The sequence below is a fragment of the Vigna unguiculata genome, chromosome 3 (genome assembly GCF_037176805.1).
Source record: "Vigna unguiculata cultivar grain cowpea cultivar isolate G323 ecotype 2 chromosome 3, ASM3717680v1, whole genome shotgun sequence".
NCBI lineage: Eukaryota > Viridiplantae > Streptophyta > Magnoliopsida > Fabales > Fabaceae > Vigna > Vigna unguiculata.
In genome coordinates, this window is record NC_140794.1 from 20136463 (window position 1) to 20158474 (window position 22012).

Here is a 22012-nt window from a genome sequence, read left to right on the forward strand (position 1 = left end):
TATAGGCAAAAATTTAGTCAACAGTCACAAGTATGGGACATCTCCTGAGCTAAAAGTTGTACCAAACCTAATTTGTCCCAGACTACCTGCCTTGAATCTAAGGAGAAACAAAAAGCCAAAGTGTAACACCCCTTTCGAGATGTCACGTGTATGATTTTCTTTTTCATTTAAAACGTGAAGTACAACCTCTAATACCATCCTATAAGAGAGGAATTTTTCACAATTGTTTTTATATCAAACAACACCTGATAAAAGATTCATCCAAACATCTTTATTCACCAAGATGAAAACATCGTTCATATAATCAATTAACTTAAATCGTTCGATGAGGTTTAACATTAAATCCTTCAAGTGAAAACTCGAAACCACTACACTATTACATATTATTTCAAAAGAACCTTTTCAAAGGTCAAAATAAAACTTTCCAAAGCTTCCACGAACTCCTCACAACTAAGCTTCTCCAGTAGTATCTGCATCAATGTTTACTCTCGTATAACGCAAGTCATACGATCATTGCAAGTGGAAACCACAAATATGCAAGGGTGAGCAAACCATGTATCACATCACATAACAGATATATTAACATATAACTCACGTAGCATATTATAATGTAACATAACTCATTCATAAAAAGAAAATCCACCAACACATGTTCTGAACACCACAACTTGAACTCATCAGAATATTACCACCAAGTAATATTAACAATATGATATTCTCTCATAACTAACCAATATACCTTTCTTGCGCACCAACGCCTCTTGGAAAAGTCCCTTCCCCTGCTTTCCATAGACTTACTAGCAACAACTCCACCCGCTCGACAAAGCCTTGGGTGGAGCACTCTTGCTAAGCTCATGCTAAAGACTTACAAAGGAATGAAACCCCTTTACCTTGACTCGACAAAGTTCTCTAGGTAAAGAATTCATCATGGCTTTACAACTATCAGAGAGTTCATATTGTCTCAATACGTATGCACACACATTCATGCCACATGTCATCACATCATACCATCCCATACATATGTACATATAGTTCACATAATCACATAAGTGTACAAGCATTCATCATACCATGACATACATGCATCACAAAACAATATTCATCCCAAATGAGTGAGTGCCAACACTTAAGTACCTACAATGCCATACAATCAAGACAAGTATTATATATGTTTTAATATGCTAAAATTTGAAGTATACATCTTGTATGCCAAAGTACAAATATGAATATGATGAAAATGTTGAATTATCAATTTATTATCCAACTCCCCAAAGTCTTTGCTTTAATAATTTTGTGAACTTCTTAAAGTTTCCCAATCTTTTGAACATTGAAAGTTTTATCATAAAAATTTAAAAAAAAATTAAAGAAAATAAACGGGTTGGCTCGTAGGCCTGCGGGCCTGCACTTATGTGAGGCGGGCCAGACTTTTCAACCCAGATTTAAAATGCAGGGGCGAGCAAGGTTGGCCCGCATTGTGTGGGCCAAATGCAGGCCAAATCTAAACGGGTCGGACCAACCCGTATTGCCACCCCTAAGCACAACACACAACCATAATTCTTACACCAAAATTCCTAAGAAAATTTATCATCACAAAACCAAAATCATTGTAGTAATGCGTGACATATTTTCAAACTACAAACCTCTTATCGACGATCCAACTGGTCAAACCAAAGAATAACATGTTAATCAACTGTCCAAATTTGAGCTCAATCCAATAGCTAATGAGTCGGGAAAGTCAATTTTACTAAAACTATATAGATAAAAAAATGTAATTGCCTAACGACCAAGGCACTCACCCATCCAAAATACGAAAACCAACATGAAACAACACTATTTTATGAATCTTTAAACCCCTAACTTCCAAATACACCAAATAGCATTGTACCACACTAATCCACACTTAACCATTCACAAAACTTCAAACCATACTTTTCAATCTTTCATTCTAGGTGCATTTAACATTACTGCAACAAAGATTCAACCAACTAATTAAACAACTTGAAGAGAAAATTGCACATAAAAACTTACACTCAATAAGCCATGTTGTTATAGGAATCAATTTCATTTATCATTAAGCACTCGCAACCTCCAATCCCGATTTGCTTTCTTTGCTTCACACCTCAAATGTTCCTAGTAACAACTTAAACTTCCAAAGCCTTTTAATACCAAAAAAATCCATAAAATAGACATAGAATCTCAACCTATCAAAGGTTGGTTGCTGCTCCTACGAAATCAACCAACAATATCCAAAACTGATTCAACTTTACCCAACTAAAACCTCCACATAATAAAATACACTACCTAAAATTTCCGAATTCTTTTTCCCTTTATTTGTAATCTACATAATTGTACCAAAGCTACAAATGTCGAGCCCTTAAAATCTTTAACCTTAAATAACCACAGTTTCTTCTTTGTTATTTTAATACCTATGGCATCACACTTTGAACCAAATAAAATGGCAATCCTCATACATCTATTTTAATAAAATTACTATAACTTAAAATCATCAAACACATATAGAATAACTTACAAAATTATTGCCATTGTAGCCTATCTTAATCTATATTACTACAAAAGAAAATATTTACATTTTACACACCTAAGGTTGCCACAAAACCCAAGGATATACTACAAATACCCAACTGCACCAGAATTTAGTTCACCAATTAAAACTCCCAAACTTTCAAATTGTAGATAATATAATACTCTAAATTATTGTTACAAATCTTAACTTATGAAATCCTAAAGTTTCAATTCACTTCCCAATTTCATCTACCTACGAGTAGATTATCACAGCACCTCAATTCAACTAACTAACTTTCCCATTTTGATATAAATTATACTTTTTAAAAATTAACACTTACCCCGATCTTATCTCATATTCCACAAAACACTAATCTCATACAAGGTGCAGATCTCCTTACTTGGAATTATTGAATTGAGATCACCTTAAATTGCTCTAACCTCTTTTTCTCTCAGTCCAGCGTTGCCTCCACAAATTTCTACAGTCCCTCTTTTCTTTCTTCCCAACTTACATTTTCTTCCTCTCTCTCCCAAGCCCTAAATTCTAATTTTTAACTTAGCTAAAATGATCATTTGCTATGAAAAACAAAAAATAAAAATAAAAATTTAATATCTTGTACTGCATAATTTTCCTTCAATTTCACCTTTTCCTCTCCCACTCAACGTTGAAATTTTTCAGCTCACTTACTCTTCTTAATTTCACTTAATTTTGCATGCATGTGTCACAATTTTACTAAAAAAATACACTATTTCACCCTTTTTGCCCTAGCCCGGATCTGAACTCACAACCCCAATGACTCAAGCAACACTCCAAACCATATCAACCGTTGCAACTTGTCATTCCACATGCATAACAACATTACAATGCATCCACACATTCAATGCATTCAAGAAAAAAAATCGAATATATTCTAAACATGACACATTAAAGGCTAAGTTAGTTTTAGATCATAGGTCATGTTCAAGCATACACCTAGGCACTCCTAACCAATTATAAAACAATATGTAACAAAAATATTTGTTCAAATGCACAAATAAGGAATCAAACCCATGATCATTAATGCCTTGACAAGGCTCTAACCAACTATGGTACTGGACAACTAAACAATGATTGGAGTTGCAACTAGACAACATTCATTATCAATGCCTAACACAAGCAGAATTGCATGAAATTCTAATATCATATCAGAAAAATACAACTACATTCCTAACTATAAATGACATTAGCATGATGCACACAAGTTCCAATAAAAATCATAACACAAGCGCAATTGTAGTGGATATTCATTTCATAGAACCAAAATTCTAAGGTAAATTTAGCTATGATAACAACCCAACCAAAAACTTGTAGCCTTGCATACACTAAAAAATGCAACGTCAACTAATGATTCATGACTCTTTTTCATAATTAGCCATGATTGCAACAAAACTCCCTAGACAGGTTTCAGATTTCATTGCAACAGCTTTAGACCCTTGGACAAATGTTTATATTCAATATACAACAGTAAAAAAAGTCAATTGAAATTCACATTCAGATGATGCAATGCTAATGGAGAAAATATAATAAGAAGAGCAACATTAGCTAAATCTAATTCAATCTAGATGCATGATATTCTATGGTAAGGAATATATAAAATGTAGGAAGAGAAACATGAAAGTTAGAGGACCAGATGAATTATTGATTTAGATGAAACTAATCCTTGGTGTGCAAAAATCATGTATGCAAGCTTGATGTAAGCCCGAGAGATTTAAATAATTAAATAAATAATTATTTAATAAATGCATGTAGTGGGAACCTTTATGAAATTTAATGCGAGGATTATGATGTGAAATAATACTAGTTCAAATGGTTGAGAGTACTTGGTTGTTTTTTATAAAGGGACTTGGGTTTGAGTCCTGTATGTGATTTTAAATTTTTATTGTTTTTAATAATATGCGTGATCATAATGAGTGATAATATAATTTTAGAAGTATAGGAATTATCACGAAATAAGAATTGGTTGAATTGTTTTTGCACTTGAATTACAATTGTTTGGTTGTGTGTTCGAATCTTGGCTTGTACAAAAAAAAAGGTTTGTTTTTGCCAAAATTCTTTTTGGCATGACTATGAAGGAGCAAAAACCTTAGCCGTTAAGGGAAAATGGAAGGGCTGGAAAAACCATCTAGGAATGGTTTTGAAACACAATTAACACCATTTTCAATGCAATCCCCTTTTTTTAGTCATAAAGCCCAATTAAAGTGTAGTTAAGATAAATTTTTGTGGGAGGAGAGGAGAGTTTTGAGACTATCATAGTGTGGGGGCTGTTGAGAGGGCATTTTGGACACCAATTAGAGAAAGTATTATGGATTTGGAGCAAATTTAGATAGGAGACCAAGGCTAGAGCAATTGTGATGAAAGAAGGACTCTAACCTATTCACTTGGAGCAAGGATTTTCCAAGTTAGGGGTGCTGAATTGTGTTTTGTAGAAATTATAGCAAAATGAGAAACCACCACCACCACCACTCATTCTCTCACACAGTCAGAGCCACGCACCACTAGCACGCCTTCACCCACGACTACACCTTCCTCCCATCACTTTTAGCATCAAAGTCGAACACGATCACTGGTGTTGCTGCATCTTTTCCAAGGTGCGTCGTTGACCAAGAGCTCCACCGACGTTACTGCTAGTCCTTCTTCTCCACTAGTGTTCAACCTTCTTTTTCCTCTTTAATGGGTTTTCTGGTTATAGGTGTTTGAGGTGAAGGAGAAAACAGTGATCAGGTGATGGTTGCTGGGGATTTTGGATGAGATAGATGATTTTAGTGAATTAGGGATTTTACGAATTAGGGATGATCTTTTTGTTTCTAGTTTCTGATTTTATTGGGGATGAGTGTGAATTGGGTTTCTGGTGTTTCTCGTTGCAATTCATCTTCAGCATTGATTTTTTTTAATCTATCATTTTTTCAAGTCTAGAGAAATCATGTAAAAAATTGATCAAGTAATTCCTTATCAAGAGAAATCATGAGATCATGATAGAGCGTTGCAATTCAAGTTCTCAACAACTACCAAATGCAATATCCATATAAAGGATGCAAAGTCATACAAGAATATTAACGAAGATTTTTCAAAAAGATAAAAGTGTTGAGAAATTGTCATATCAATATTGATTTGATAATTAGGTTGAGTGCTTACATATTGCAAATCCTTCACTAGGTGAAGTTGTCACCTATGAGTTGAATTGTGCACTCCTATTGTAAGAGTTTTCTTCTTATTATTCATTGTAATTGAGAGTTCTTTATCGTAGAGGGGATTATGAAGAATATGTGGAGAGGTTGATATTTAGTGTAACCTAGAGAGGTTTGTACCTATGTACTTGGAGAGGTTGTAACTCATTGTAACTTGGAAAGGGTGATACTCATTACTAATTAAAGGTGTTAATCGGTGAAATTTATTAAGTAGGTTTATAAGAGACTAGACGTAGCCTCAGTGGGAGGTGAACCGATATGAATCGTTCTAAACCCACAGATTCTTGAGAAGTTTTGCTTATATTTTTTTTTTATCATGAGTTTAGTTTGGTCCCCTCATGATTTTTTGTTATTCTTTTCTTCTCATGTGAAGACAAATGATAGGTATATTTTAGAGTGTCAACATAGTTTAGATGTCAAATGTATATAGTGATATCTAGCATGAGCTTTTGGTAGTTAGTAAATTATGTCAAACCTATGCATTAGAATATTGTGAAATGCATTTTGAAGTATCTTCATGGTACTACTAACATGAGAGTTTGTCATGGTAGTGATAAACCTACAGAGCACCCAATTTAGATATGAATTAAAACATTAATTATAGGAAGTCCACTCCAATATATTTGATTAATTTTGCATGGGTTGTTGTGAGTTATAAGTCTAGGTTACAAAAGTGTGAAATTGTGTATACTATAAAGGTATAATTTATTGTTATTAGTGAAATTGTAAGGTGTAAGAAGTTGCCATGGGTGAAAAAATTCTTCCACGAGCAAATATTTTCAGAAAAAAATCTATTTGGTTAAAGTATTTTTCATTTAATATCTAAACATATTAATGTGAGGTATCGTTGGATATTACAATTCTTTGGAACATAAGTATTTGGAGTTATCAATGGTGATAATTGTTTCATACTGATGATAATGGTTTCATACTGATGATAATGGAGTTGATTAAGGCATTACCAAAAGACAAATTTAAAGTTTATAATGTGATCATCAATAGTCATCTCCATATAGTTAAGAAAGTCAAATTTTTTACACTTATGAGCTCATTTCCTATATGCAAAATAGGCCCAAATGTGTAAAGTCCATTTGTCTCACTTATTTAAATGAAGAAGAGTCAAAGTAAAGTTGTGTGTAAGAGACACTCATTACTAAAAATATTAAACCAAACAAAAATAAAAGGAAAGAAGATCAATATTGTGAGTTTACATTCCCACCAAGTGTAGATTTTTGAATTACAATTAGAAGTTCATTCACTATTGGATAAGAAAGAAATTTTTATAGCAGATTCATAAAGAGTAGTTCTTCGTTTTCAACAACTAGGTTGTTGATTGAAATTTTCAAATGGGAGAAAGTTAGTTCGCAATATATATTTTATTTTGAAGTTTTTTGTATTCTTTCTTATTTGTAAGTATTGTTTTTTGGTTTGCTTTAGCTAATTATATGAATTGATTATGCATTTGTTGAAAACTTTGTTGCGCTTTATTTTCATTAATTTTAAAAAAAATAGGATTAAATATGTTTTTTGTCCCTCAATTATTATAAAAAATTACAATTGGTCCCTGCTTGAAACTTTAATTTTGTTTGGTCCCCTTACTTTCTAAAGTAATGGATTTAGTCCCACTTTAAATTTTGCCACACGAGGCAACTCCTTACAATTGTATTGACGTAGATATCTAGATTGCAACATTTTAAGCCTCAAAGAGATTCCAATGTCTCCTACCATTGTAAGCAAGTTGAAGAAGGTTGAGTATGCCTTTGTGAGTGAATATTGAAAAAACAGAGCAAGGATGGTTTGGGCAGTGAAGGTGAAGATGGGATGTGAAAACAGGGAAAGTGGTAGTGAAGGTGTGCTCCACGTTTTAAAAAAAAAATAATTTTCATTCAAAAAAAAAAAATTAACATGTGGTTGTCACGTATCAATACACGTGTAAGGAATGCTAATATCTACATGGAATGTCGTTTATCAAATGGGACAAAATTTAACATTGTTGAAAAGGAAAGACTAAATTCATTGCTTTAGAAAATCAGAGTTTCAAACAAGGACCTCAATTTGACCCTAAAAAATATGAATGAGTATAATTTTATTTCATTAATGGTTATTGTATTGATATTTTGATATATTATCTTATCATAAACTATAATGAAACTTATAAATCAATTGTTCAAAGTCAAACAAACTCATGCACCTTCTCAAAATTTTACTTACATAGTTGGACACCATGAGTTTCAATTTGGGAAATTTCTTTTTGCACCTTTATATTGTCTTCCTACACCTCCATAGATGTGATGTAATTGCTATTTTATCCTGAATAAAAAAAATTAAAATCCAAAATTATTTTAAATTAAAAATTAAAATATTTTAAATTGTATAATCTAAAATTATTTTAGATTATGCACATTTTAAAAAATAATATATTTCTAACTATAATAATATATTCGTAAACTGCAATGTATTATTTATTTAAATTCGATCTATTATCTTTCTTTCTTTTTTCCTAGTTCATTCACTTGTTCCCATTAGCACCTATTGACACCATCTTATTATATATTTTTTATAAAATGAAATATGTTTTTTTTTCTTAAATTTTAGTAAAAATTAAAATTAGTCTTTCTTTAAAATTTTAGACTAATTTAATTTTCATCTTTAAAAAATGCGTGAATTTAATCATTTTAATTCATTTTTGTTAAGTTTATTTAACATTTTAAATGTATTTCTCAACTAATATTGAGGCAAAAATATGTCAAACAATAAACAATTTAAATAACTCAAATGTTATCATAAAACATATTTAAAACATCAAATAAACTTAACAAAATTTGATTAAAATGATTAAATCCAATCACTTCTAAAATTAAAAAATTAGATTAGACTAAAATTTCAAAAAATAAATTTTAATTTTTACTGAAAATTCAGAAATCAAAATCATATTTAACTCTTTTCTATGTACCTTGTAACAAACTTCTCCTCTTTATTACTCTAATTCTTCTCAAAACGATTAAATGCAAGAATATTTTTCAAAGAAATCATTTGTGTAGGTATGGGTGCCGCTGTCACGATTTGGCGTGCTGGTTGCGAAACTCGAATCTATAGTAGTCTTCGCCGTTCGCAAATCACCGCAACCACTTCTTTGCTTCGATCTCCTCTCCTATCTCGTCACCGCCATCGACGAAGACACCAAGGTCTCTCTCATCACTGTTTTCATTTACTTCTCTCACCTAATAAAAAATAAAGAGTATAAAATTGAAACTTTAAAGCACATGGAAGTGCAGAAAGAAATAACTTCGATTTGTTAACATAAAATAAAACAAATAGACTCCTTCCACCCTATATTTCTATTGCCAAAGCTACATTTTGTGATTTCAGGAGTCCACGTTGATGATTCAGATAGGGTCACGGCGGTTTTGGCAAACCCTATCGAGGGACATTCGGATCCACCGGAAAGGTTCGAGTCTGTCTGACCTTTATTTTCAATTTTTTTTTTTACCAAACTTAATTTTTTTTAACTGTAATCCAAACCCACTCTAATGACATTTGGGATTAAGTGTTCCGAAAATATCATATAACACAAAATCCGGAATTATACATTCAATTTGACTCTTTTCACACTTAGGAATATTTTCTACAATACTTAATTTAGAACGTATAAAAATACATTGTATGTTTTAAAGTTATTTCGAGATCCAAAATTACCTCTCGGGACACAAATACACCACTAACAAATTACAATAACAACACTCACGCTTAGAGATGGCAAATAAACCCGTCTCCGTGGGTATTGTCCGAACTCGTCCCCGTTTTGACGGGGAATCCCCGCATTGACTGGGTATGGGTATGGGTATGGGGAATCCCGACTTTTTCAGTTGGGTATGGGGATGGGTATGGGGATGTACATATACCCGCCATAATACCCGTCCCCGCCATATCTTCATTCTCGTTTAAATTATTAAAATATTCACAATTAATCAAGTAACTCATATATATATATATATATATTCTATTTTTTATTTCTTTTAATTATTTCATTTGTCATTAAACTCATTCTCATCTCCAATATATTTTTTATCTTATCATAACCTTTATGTAATTATGTTAAAATAATGTATGTTAATAAAAAAAATTATGCCTTACATTTGAATATTTATATTATTTTTTAATATTTTTATTTATTATAAATTTTCCTTTCACATGAGAATGTTTATACTCTCAATTTAAGGTAATATAAAAAAAATTCTTTACTTATTATTATTATTATTATTATTAATTTTTGTTTAATTTGAAGAACTATTTTGTTTCATTAAAGTAATTTTCGTTATTTTTCAACCATTAAGTATATATGTTGATATTTGAAAAGTTTTCTTAGTTCTCTGAGATATTTTTCGTCTTATCATACCTTAGTTATACATTTGATTTCCTTTGTGTGATTTTTTTCGATAGTCTCTCAAATTATTTCTAAAACACACATTTGTTAGTTTTTTAATATTTTTATTTATTGTTTTTATTTTCATCATGTAGAATAATATATCATAATGTAATTGTTTCACTTTAAATTCTGTTTGAAGTGGTTAAAATTATATATATATATATATATATATATATATATATATATATATATATATATAATATATATATAATGATATTTAGGAATAGTATATGATAATTCACTACAAGAAAAAATGAAATGGTGACTGATTTAGTCAGTAACCCATATCAGTCACTATTTTTCGTCATTGGTGGTAGTAGTTGATTTATTGTCTAAATTAGTGACTGATTCAATGATCGAATCGATACTTGATTTAGTGACCAATTTAATTACTAATTTATTTGTAATTTAATGATAAATTTTTTGGTCACTAATGATATTTCTATTTATTTTTAACCACTTCAAACATAATTTAATAATTAGTTCTCTAAGGTTTTTTTCATTTTATCATACCTTAATTATACATTTGATTTCCTTTGTGCGATTTCTTTCGATAGTCTCTCAAATTATTTCTAAAACACACATTTGTTAGTTTTTTAATATTTTTATTTATTGTTTATTTTCATCATGTAGAATAAAATATTTCGATATATTCTATCTAATTATTTGTTATTTTATAACTCACTATTAATCATACTGTAATTTTTTTTACTTTAATTGTATAAATAACTTTTATTTACTACAATATAAAAATTTAATGTAATTTCTATGAATATTTTTTTGTCACTATGCAACATATATTGAAGTTCAAAAGATACAAAATCTATGTCAAAATTTTATTATTATGTTTATTATTTGTTTTTTGTGTTATTTTGATCAAGTGATGTATTATAACTTTTTATTAGTGTATAAAAAAGAGATTCATTATAATTTAAAAAATTGAAGTAAACAAATATTTAAAATATATTTTAATTTGAATATTTGTTCTTTGTGTCATTTTGATCAAGTGATATATTATAACTTTTATTAGTGTATAAAAAAGAGATTCATTAGAATTTAAAAAATTGAAGTAAACAAACATTTAAAATATATTTTAATTTGAATATTTGTTTTCCTTTTATACTTTTTTGAAATATTTTTTAATTTTATCAACTAAGTTCATTAATGTTGTAGTTTGCAAATTTAATAAATGTTTTGGTTCACATGAAATTTTATTTGGTATTCTAATATAAAATATAAACAATTATAATTTATTTTAATGTATTTGGCATCGAAGAAAATCCTCCTAATATTGAATATTTCATAATATTATGTTTTCTTTACCGTAATTTTTTTTCTTTTATAAAAATTAATATTGAAGTAGTTAGAACATGGGTACGGGTATGGGTACGAGATTATACCCGTTACCCGGTAGGGATGGGAATGGAAAAAAAATTTGATATCCGTTGGGTTTGGGTATGGGGATAGGAATGAATTTTTTATGCGGGGATGGGTATGGGATAGTGAAACTCGTCCCCGCCCCGCCCCGTTGCCATCCCTACTCACGCTCATTCCCTGTAACTATTACCACACCAATCAGCCACCATAAGCCACCACCTACAACAACAACCAGCAGCCACTACCAACACTCAATACACTCCCACCTCGTACAACTATCACCACAGGGGTATTCCACAATTATGGGGTGCAAGAAGCATTTTGCCTCTCCTAGAATAGCTTCGGTATAAAAGCTGTACTCCGTATCCGCTCAAGCATCTATTTCATTGACTGGTTGGCGATCAGTCAAATATAGCCAAAGGGATTTCAGGGATATATATTTAAATTTATGATTTAATTTAAGGGAAAGTTCGAAAAACATTTCTACAGGTAACCACCAACCTATCTTAACAATTCAGCATGTAAATAATAAATCTAGTGATACACAGTACTTTTGCTCAAATTGAATTAGTAAATCTAAATATACATCTACATTTTACCCTTATAGTGATCTTTAAGTAATTAAATTATTCCTGTATTTTTTTTTTATAATTTTATTATACAAATGGATTGTGCTTCAAGAAAAAAGAAAGTAGATAACAGTTAATAACCCTAGTGGCCACAGCGAAAAGGGGAATAATATTATGGTCAACGAAAAGCTATGTCAACGAATTATTTCATCTCGATTCACTGTTCTGTAACATTTAAGACGAGTGTTCTGTACTTTTTAAAAGGATTAAATATGTTTTTGTTCCTTAGTGAATTTTAGAATTAATTTTTCTTCAAAATTTTATATCAATTTAGTCATTCATCTTTATAAATGTGCAGATTTAGTCTTTCTTATCAATTTTTGTTAAGTTTATTTGACATTTTAAATGCATTATATAATAATATTTGAATTAACATTAAAACAAAAATGTATCAAACATTCAAATATTATCATAAAATATACTTAAAACATCATATAAATTTAACAAAATTTGGTTAAAATGACTAAATTTACACATTTTTAAAGATGAAAGACTAAATTGGTATAAAATTTCAAAGAGAGACTAATTTCAAATTTTACTAAAACTTGAAGGACTAAAAATATATTTAACCTTTTTAAAAACTAACCATTTTTGACATCTGCTAAACAATTACTTTTTAACTTGAAATAAACATTTTACATAGAGCATAGTACGCAATCATATTAATCTTAAGTATATTCTGTCACTAGCAATAAACATGAGTCCATTTATCATACAGAAGACTAATGATGATTACCAATTTTTAGACATTCTTATGTTGCCTTAATAAAAAATACTCAAGTGATAGTACATAGAACAAAACAAAGTGTATAAATGTTTGGGATACAGTTTTACTATACTTTCTAATTTATTAATGCTTAAGTATCAATTGACCCGAATCCATTATGTAAATACCAAACGTCTTCAAAATCATTGTCCATTAGTCATAAACAAATATTTTCCCAATAAAAGATTTTTAGATTCTCAAATAATAACCCTTACTCGAAGACAGCTTTAAAACATTAATAGAATGATAAATTTAAATGCTAACTAGCCTCTAGACACTGAATAAAAAATTTAAAAGCTAAAAGGTTAATGCAATAGAACCGTTCTAAGGTTTGGTTAAGCGCGTTGATGATTTTAGAATCGATATTCTCAAGACAAGTTAGAAAGACGATTTACTTTAGTAATCTCATTCGGCATTCAGATTTAAAGGTGTCACTAAAAATTAAATAATTAAGAGATCATTTGATTTAACATTAGAATACATTAGAAAAAAGTACAAAGGTTCCACCTAGAATAGTTTAGGTTCCTAGTGAGCTAACGTAGATCCATTAAAATATCAGCAAAATTCGAAACCTAAGGTTGCTGGGAGGGATGGAAATCCCATGCATCATGAGACGTTAACTTCCACTCTTGCTTGTGAACCATGTTATTTTGTTTTCCCCGCTTCCTGCTCAATATTTCTCTAACTTTAACAAACCAAAGACTACTCAAGCAAATTTTATTGTTCTCTACCTGTCAAATTCAAGGCCATGCGCTAAGATTTAGTTCAATGTCATCGATATGTGTACTATTGTAGAGAAGTACCTAAGTTTATGTGAATCTTGAGCCTTTCACCCACCTTTACACCCATTCCAACCGAGGATCCACCAAAACTGTTAATTCACAAATCCATTTTCCAATCCTTCGACATAATCCAAATCTTATTTAACAAAAGATCTACACAATATATAATGATTTGTGGACATGGCAACATATTAAATACAAACCCATCCACACTAAGGCAAACCTAATATTTCATTTCAAAACCTGCCTTCAACCAATTAAAATAAAACAAAATACAGCTATGCTTACAGCATTAGCCATCCAGTGATGAAATCCAGTAAATGATGTTGAAAGGGAAGTGGATGCTTTACATCTCTTAGCAACCCAATCTCCCAGCTGTACCAATTAATAGAATTATCAATTGTACTATAAGCATTGCAAAAATGCATCAATTCAAGCAGAAATCATGAAACCACAGTAGAAGGTTCTCGTCTTAAATTGAAATTTAAAAAAAAAAACACCCACAATGTTAATGAGAAGATAAATAAAACACCAAGGGAATGTAAACAAGTGGGGAATTGTTGTTGAACAGGATAAAGGAAACTTGACAACCCTTTCAAGGGTATTGAATTTTAAGAAATCTCAGACAGCTGTTAGCCATCAGATTAAATTTTCGCTAGAAAAATTGATTTCAAGTTGACTACCTTCTAATGGGTATTGGTATATCAAGAAAACTAAAATAGCCATTAGATCAAATTTCCATTGGCAAAATTCATTTCAAACTGCCACAATGTAATGTAGTGCCTGAGTAAAGGAATAGCAGTACTTGAATGCAACTTTTGTATTAAGCGATCAAGGATTTAGACACCATCGTATATTTACATTATCTAGGACGACTGCGAAATAAATTCTCCATTTCTCCATAAAACACACCTGAGTACTTGCTCCTAAACATAATTCAATCAAAACATTTCACCATAAATTTAGCATGACATTGAGGCAGTCAGTGAATAATTCAATGTTAATCTAACATACATCACATTCTAGGAGAAGGATGGGCGAGGGGGGCCATATTATTAATACTAAGAATCAAGAAATTACTACAGCACAGTAAAAATAATAATTCAGATCTTAGAAATCTATAAACACAATACGGAAAACACATTATAAAAACCAAGTTTTGCTTTGTACCTCTAGAGAGACTGAAGGAACAACTAATTGAAGTTCTATACTTTAAGATATACTGGTAACCTCCTCAACCTGCTTGCTTTGATACTTGATACTGCAGTGACATTTGCAGACAAATATCATAAAAAATTCTTGTACTGATATGATAATAAGATAATTTTTTTTTAACTTTCCACTTCTTGAATTGAAGTATGCGAGCAAACACTAGAGGGACGAAAAGCTGAAAATTAGTTGTTTATTTCCTTATCATGGGGGAGATGAAAAATAAACTGTTTGAAAAGGGGAGAAAAATAGGCTTAAAATAAAGTAATAAGCATCCAGTAAAATACTTAGTTAATTTTATGGAACGTCAATAACTGTTCATTGACAATTTGATCTTGTCTCAATACAATTAGTGTAACAAAGTCAATAAAAGAATTCGCCTGTTCAGAACAAGAGCACAAAAATGTTTTCAAACACAGCTGTAAACATCAGAAAATATTGTTAGGGGATGATTTCTAACCAGTAGGAATGATGCAAAAATCTAGAACTGTTTTTCACTTTTATTATGGCTTAGTGCTAACAAAGTTCAAACAAAAATACAATAGCTCATAAAGAAAACTAATGCAAAGATATCCCATCATGGCCAACACGTCAAGCATAGGAACCCATGAAATTTTTTGCAATTCAATACACTTAGATACAAGAATTGGAAACATTCACCTATCCCAGCAAATAAATTCTTCTATAATAAATCCATTACTTCGGACCCATAAAAATATAGAATGTTTCCTTCTAATAATTAGTCATTGTCCTCATAAATAAGAGGTCACAGCCACTTCAAATCCAAAAAAAAATGATCATTGATTCTACTTAAATTGTTGCATCCACAATAAAATAATTCATACTAGATCATGTCATCCACAAAAATTAGATTTGGGAGAGTCCTTCATAATATGCCATTGCTGATTTATATAAGATACACCAATAATTTGTGCAGGTAGCAATAAGATGAATAAAAACAGAACTAAGTACTCTAAACCCTCCATCAACACCAACACACCCCACTACCCAAAAAAACAATACTAACATTAAAAATCAGTCAAAGTACTGAAATAGCTTCAAATTCTAGAGACACTGTCTCTCTCACACATAAAAACATGTCCTCATTCCTTAATATCCAAGATATCAAAGGAATGCATTACCTTTAAATGCATAATGTCACCCAATTTCTTTGGAAAGATGCACAGAAGGTCCTCTTGCACTTCACACCAACCGTCTCTTGCAAACACAATGTGAATATTAAAATAGAAAGAAAAGAGATAGCTGCTAGAAAATCCAGTGCTTTAATACTCAAAACCAGATAAAATTTGTTTACAAATATGCCAATGGAAATATGTTACAAAGTTTCAGCAGACACTGACAATTCCTAATTTTAGAAGCCAATAATGCCACACCTTGAGCAGCAAGCTATGTCCCAGATGCATATCTATATAATATCAAGCATCAAGAATGTTAACCTGAAATAAATCTGGTTCCCAGGGAGGTAAAAGAATACATCTTCGCTAAACCAAAATGTTCCTGTTAAAAAACAGCACGAGTGATCGTCTAACAAACATGCTTCCAACTTCCATTCAGTGCATACCCTCACCTCAAACACTAAAACACTCAGCAGTGTTAGAATGATTATTGAGACATAGCTTTAGCAAGCACCATTCTTAGCCAAAAATTCCACCAGTCCCCGATTCCCCCTGCTGCAGCTCCTTCCGCCGCTGTTCCTCCAAAGGATCTGGACTCTTGTATATTCTCCGCACACGCCTATTCATATGAAGAAATCGTGAAAACTTGTCAAAACTGAAAAATTGTTGATAAGCACTCATTTTACATAACTTTCCTCCTCTGTCAAGAATATAAAACAGTTACGTAACAATTTTGGTATAAAAGAACTGCTCCAGAATTTCCTATTAAAATACCTGTCCTGAGCGTGTTGAGCAGGAAATGTAGGCATGAATTCTTTACTTTTGGGAAGAGGGACCTCACGGAACCACTCATGATTTAGAGCAGCTTCAGCAGTGATCCGCTGCATGAAATAGTGTCTTATCTTAATATTCATACAAATATTTATTACCAAATTCAATTGTGTAGCTCATGTAACCTTTACCTTTTCAGGGTCATATGTTAGAAGTTTGTTCAACAAATCAAATCCTGAATCAGAAAGAACAGGAGATCCAGTGAATGATGTGGCAGGAAACTTTTTCCGCAGGAGGTTGTACCTGAAAGGAACATTCCGACTGTTAATACAAAATAGAAAAGTTGTTCAACAGTCAAGTCACCAAGGGAGGCCAGATAGTCAGACCAGAACCACCCAAAGCTGGAAGCCTGGGAAAACAGTGGCAAAACATAAGCACAATATAATCAAACAGTAATTTTCTTAATAAAGAAAATCGTAAGCACTTACTGGTGTTTGACAAAATTGACCTTGACTCCAGGTAATTTCGAGAAACCAGGCCAAATTGCTTCATTAGGGGTGCCTAGAATCCGAAAAATCTACAAGAATAACAGAAATCAAAATTGTAAAACAATCACAAAGTAGTTAAGTGCAAGACACCATAGGTTACGAGGAAAGAAAGAGAACAATGATGCAAGAATATATCCGATGTAAGGAAAATAACATTATCATACCTTGTCAAGTTGGTCAAACTCCGTTCTCCCATTAAACAGTGGTTCCTTAGATAATAGCTCAGCCATTATACAGCCTAGTGACCACATGTCTATGGCTGTTGAATACTGTTTTGACCCCAGAAGGAGTTCAGGTGCCCTAAGAAACATATAGACCACAATTAGGTAATGACCTCAGTTCTGCAAGAGAATGTAGTCAAACACATACTGAGATAAAATAGTTAAATGAAGCCAAGTGCAACAAATGAAACACCCACTGTGACGACAGACAATGCACTCGTGTAAAATCATTAATGCTGTCCATAGATAAGCACGTAAATATTGACCTGAAGTAGCAACTATTAGGCAATGAGGCTACTTCCTTTGCATACTAATAATAGCTTCAAACAGATACTAGTTTTAATTACAATTATTGAACATGACAGCATCGTTTTAAGGTTCCAAAATTCATGAGAAAACAGCAAACTAGGCCTAAGAATGTAAAATACCAAATAGCCTGTGATGTAAATACACACATACAGAGAAAAAAAAAGAGAGAGTCAAATTGCATATATAAGCAGGTTAGCATTTACCTGTACCAAAGAGTAACCACCAGGTGAGTATATGGCTTTAAAGGACTCCCATACTGACGGGCCAAGCCAAAATCACAAATTTTGAGCTCACCCCTATTATTTAAAAGCAGATTTGAAGTCTTTAAATCCCTATGAAGCACCCAGTTGTCATGAAGATACTTCACACCTTCTAAAAGCTGGATCATCAAGCACTTCACTTCACTCTGGCTGAAAGGTTGCTTCATTGCTTCCATTAGTCCTTTAAGGTCATGCTCCATATATTCCATGACCATGAAAATACTATCAAGGCTACTTCCTACCACTACTTCTTTAACATCAACTATCGATGGGTGGTGAAAAGAAAGAAGAATATTTATTTCCCTAAGGGAAGTCAGTGGGAAGCCCTCCTTTTCCTTCTCCATCTTGACCTTCTTCAATGCTACAATTTCTCCAGTCTTTTTATCCCTAGCCCTATATACAACACCATATGTTCCTTCATCTATCTTGTTAAGTCTCTCAAACTCATCAACACTTCTACAACCCTGAAGCATGTTGACAGTTCTTTGAGGTGGAGAAGGAGGTTCTGGAGTCTCCCTACCATCGTCTTCATCTTCATATTCTGTTTCCGAGTGACTGACACTGGTTTCACTTTTCCCACCTTGAGGGTCAACCTCCATGAAGTCATCCTTCTCTGACTCCATACCAGGATGATCATCACTGCTGGAAGTTCTCCCACGGACACCTCTTTCTTCAGATTCAGATGATCTGGCTCTAGCTCCTTCAATACCTTCAATCTTGGATTCCACAGGGCTCAATAACTTGTTCCTTAGTCTGCCATCCAAGAACTCAGGAGACACCTTCCTCCTTCGTTTGGGCATCTCCTCATCATTGAGGATCTCACCCTCATCACCAGGAGAGTTATCTCCAGCTGCCCATCTTGAAGACGATATATTGCGAGCTGGAACATAAACATCACCTTCTAGATGATCAGCTTCCTGATCATTACCCCACCTCCCTTTCGGTGGTGATGAATGCAAACCTGAAGGAGAGGGCAAGGTAACCTTAGATGCTGCATTCGACTGGAGATCCTTGGTCTCCTTGTTCTTGACAGGATGTATTTCTACGACACCATTTGGAGCATTTGGTGACTGTGACTGATGGAATACCTTTGGCAATGGAGGTGGAGGAGGAAGAGCTGCTGTCACCACTGTAGAGGCAGAAACCCTAACTCTGGATGACTCACTGACATCTTTGTCATCCTGATCCCACACTATGGGTGAGAATTTTCTTTTCCTCTCCGGCACTGGTGGGGATCGGGTTCTTGTTTCTTCCAACATGGAAACCTCGGAGTCCTTCGCCCCAGATTCTGATTCAATTGCATCATCAGAACCACTCTCACTGGAAAGCTCACCAGGCTCTCTATCCATTGCTTTGACAGAGAAACCACATCGGCGAGGACCAAGGCCACTGCTTCCAGAGTCACTCCTACTCGAAGATGATCGGTACCCACCATTAACACCGTCCCTCTCCTTAATATCCCTCTGCCTCACCCTAGCCCTGTCCCTGGACCCACCCCTCACAACATCACCGCCACCATTCCTAACACGATCGTAATCCTCTTTCGAATTGGCAAACCCGCGTCTAGAACCTTCGAGTTTCGATTCGCGCTCTCTGAAGTCGTTTTCGCGGTAACCGCCATGCCTCCCAGCCGCCATATATATCTAGCTACCTAAATGAGTGAATCACAAGGGAAAACCCTAATCCCCCTTCGGAACGACTTTGTATTTTTTTTTCTTTTTTTTTGTTTTATAGAACCCTAAACCCAAAACACAACAAATACGTGGAATTTCAAAACTAAAGAAGAAATCATGAGAGATCTGAAGGCGATTGGAGATCACGAGACAAGACAAAATAGAAAAACTAAGAGTTGAAATAAAGTTAGAAGGAAAAAAGAGGACTAGAATCGAAACCCTAGAAATTTATGAAGAGGCGTTGAAGATTGATAGGGAGATTGAATAGGCTTACCGATGAGATGAAGGTTATGAAATTGGATATTAAAAGAGAAAAGCGCGACAGAGGCAACGCAATCGAATAAGCGATGCGACGCGATGCGGTGCGGCTGCGAAGAGAAGAGAAAAAGAAAGGGGAAGAGAGAACGACCCTTCGTGGTGAAAGAAAATTGGGCCCAAAAGGAATCAGGGTGACAAAAAAACTGGATATTATCTGGATACTCGTTTTTCCCAAAATGATTTAAAACAAAATATTATAATACAATGTTATAACATAATTATTTGATTAGATTCAGCGCACACACATCTACAGCGTGCTCATCCTACCTATTTTATAGAGCATTGCTATAATTTTAATTATTTACAAATTATTGTGTATATCAATTTATTTATATAAAACTTTTCACTTAAAAAAAAACACCAAAAGTATTGTATTTTGGAACTTTATAACACAAATTTGTAAAATATAATTTTTGTGATTTCTTAAAATTTTTTTATTTTTTTATTTTTAATTTATGTAGTATAATATCTACATCATTACTTTAAAGTCACTCTACACATAATTTAAGTAGTGATTATTGAATATAAATATGAAATCCTAATTTTGAACAAGAATATATTGATAGAGTAGATAAGTTATTTGAGTTCATTTTACATAATCATTTCTATTTTTGATCATGTTTTGTTCACGTGTTGTTTAATTTGTACATCCATTTCCCTTTCTTGAATGATCCATTCCAGTAAATTTTCCCAAATTTAAAAATTACGAAATGGATATGAAAAGTCCTTTTTCTCCTCATTTGATATTTAAAGTCTAGGTTGTTGAAATATGTTTATCTAGTTGTGTTCATTTTGATGTTTGTTTGATTTGATTTGGTATAATTGAGGGTTCTGGTGCAATTTGTCTTTTTTTCATTCTTGTTCAATTTTAATTGATGAACTTATGGTGTTAATGCAATCTATATTTTACTACTTTGTTAATTTCATTTTTGCTTGTCACTATATTCGCAATTTAACTAGTGTGTTGCATCTATTTAGTGCTTGTTCTATTGTTCATCATTCTATTTTAGTGGTACTTTAATTGTGTTTTGCAGTCCAACTCTTTGATGAATTGGGTCATAGGTTCTATAGATTTCTAGGATATGTTGAGCTTTTCAAACTTATTTGATCTTGGACTGAATTAGTTTAAATAGGAGTTGTTTGAGTACAAATTTGAAGTGTGGTTTGAACATTAAAACTCAAGCGTTCATACCTTGAATTGAATCACAATCATTTGGTTAAGACTTAAAGTTTGGTCAAACATATAAGTAAAGTTGAGTTTAAAAACCGTGGTTACACAGTGTTATATGGCAGTAGTTGTCAAGAATGTAATTTCAAGGAAATAGCAAAAATTAAAACCAAACTTGAGAGAAGAAAGAAAAGAGAGAAGTACTAAATAGCGAACAACAACTTGACTTTTCATTGGAAAAACATATAACTCATCTCTTCTTGTTTTTGTTGCCTAGGGAATATTTGTTTGTCATGGAGTATGACATTAAGAATGGGAAGAAGAAAGGACGACAGAAAAAGAAGACACAAGCTTGAAAATAGATAAACTTGTGTTTACTAATATGTTAGCTTCTTTGTCAATTATTTTGGATAGTCCATGTCACTATGTTAGTTTGGTTATTTGTATGCACAATATGTCCTTAACTCAATTTTTAGTTTCCATATAGTCCACTTCTTTCCCATACTACGAGGGAAAGGGGAAATGAAAAAACTACCATTAAACCAGCCCAAGCAATACTTACTATATCCATGTAAATTTAAACTCGTATCTCTATGAATATGAAGGAACTATTTCATTATTTTTTTTTCAAATTTCTTATTCTATTATCTTTTTTGTATTATTTGCTAAAA

The 22012-nt window shown here is 32.4% G+C and overlaps 1 protein-coding gene and 1 long non-coding RNA gene across 4 annotated transcripts; one reads left to right on the plus strand and one right to left on the minus strand.

Moving 5' to 3' along the window:
* The first annotated feature begins 8726 nt into the window (after positions 1-8726).
* Positions 8727-9307, plus strand: LOC146887566 (uncharacterized). The gene is made up of 2 exons (XR_014993405.1): positions 8727-8933; positions 9118-9307. It is a non-coding gene; the product is annotated as an uncharacterized LOC146887566 (long non-coding RNA).
* Positions 9308-16201: 6894 nt separating this feature from the next.
* On the minus strand, positions 16202-20318 carry LOC114177988 (Protein kinase superfamily protein). Of its 3 annotated transcripts, none has more exons than XR_014993404.1 (7): positions 18126-20318; positions 17557-17692; positions 17333-17421; positions 17231-17253; positions 17036-17147; positions 16848-16954; positions 16202-16692 (listed from the first exon to the last, which is right to left on the minus strand). XR_014993404.1 is itself a non-coding variant. In XM_028063627.2 (6 exons), the coding sequence occupies exons 1-6, from the start codon at positions 19817-19819 to the stop codon at positions 16593-16595; spliced, it is 2238 nt and encodes a 745-aa protein (XP_027919428.1). In that variant the 5' UTR covers positions 19820-20314; the 3' UTR covers positions 16202-16592. The 3 variants fall into 3 exon arrangements, 1 of the variants encoding a protein (XP_027919428.1); XR_014993403.1 differs by lacking the exon at positions 17231-17253 and having other exon boundaries at positions 16202-16455; positions 16526-16692; positions 18126-20314; XM_028063627.2 differs by lacking the exon at positions 17231-17253 and having other exon boundaries at positions 18126-20314.
* Positions 20319-22012: the final 1694 nt, after the last annotated feature.

What these genes read in the sequence shown, in the direction of transcription:
- LOC114177988 (XM_028063627.2), bottom strand. Translation starts at nt 19,819, where the DNA reads ATGGCGGCTGGGAGGCATGGCGGTTACCGCGAAAACGACTTCAGAGAG. An exon ending in AGTTTGACCAACTTGACAAG is followed by an intron (nt 17,422 to 17,556) that starts GTATGATAATGT and finishes TTATTCTTGTAG; the next exon opens with ATTTTTCGGATTCTAGGCAC. An exon ending in TAACATATGACCCTGAAAAG is followed by an intron (nt 16,955 to 17,035) that starts GTAAAGGTTACA and finishes TATTTCATGCAG; the next exon opens with CGGATCACTGCTGAAGCTGC.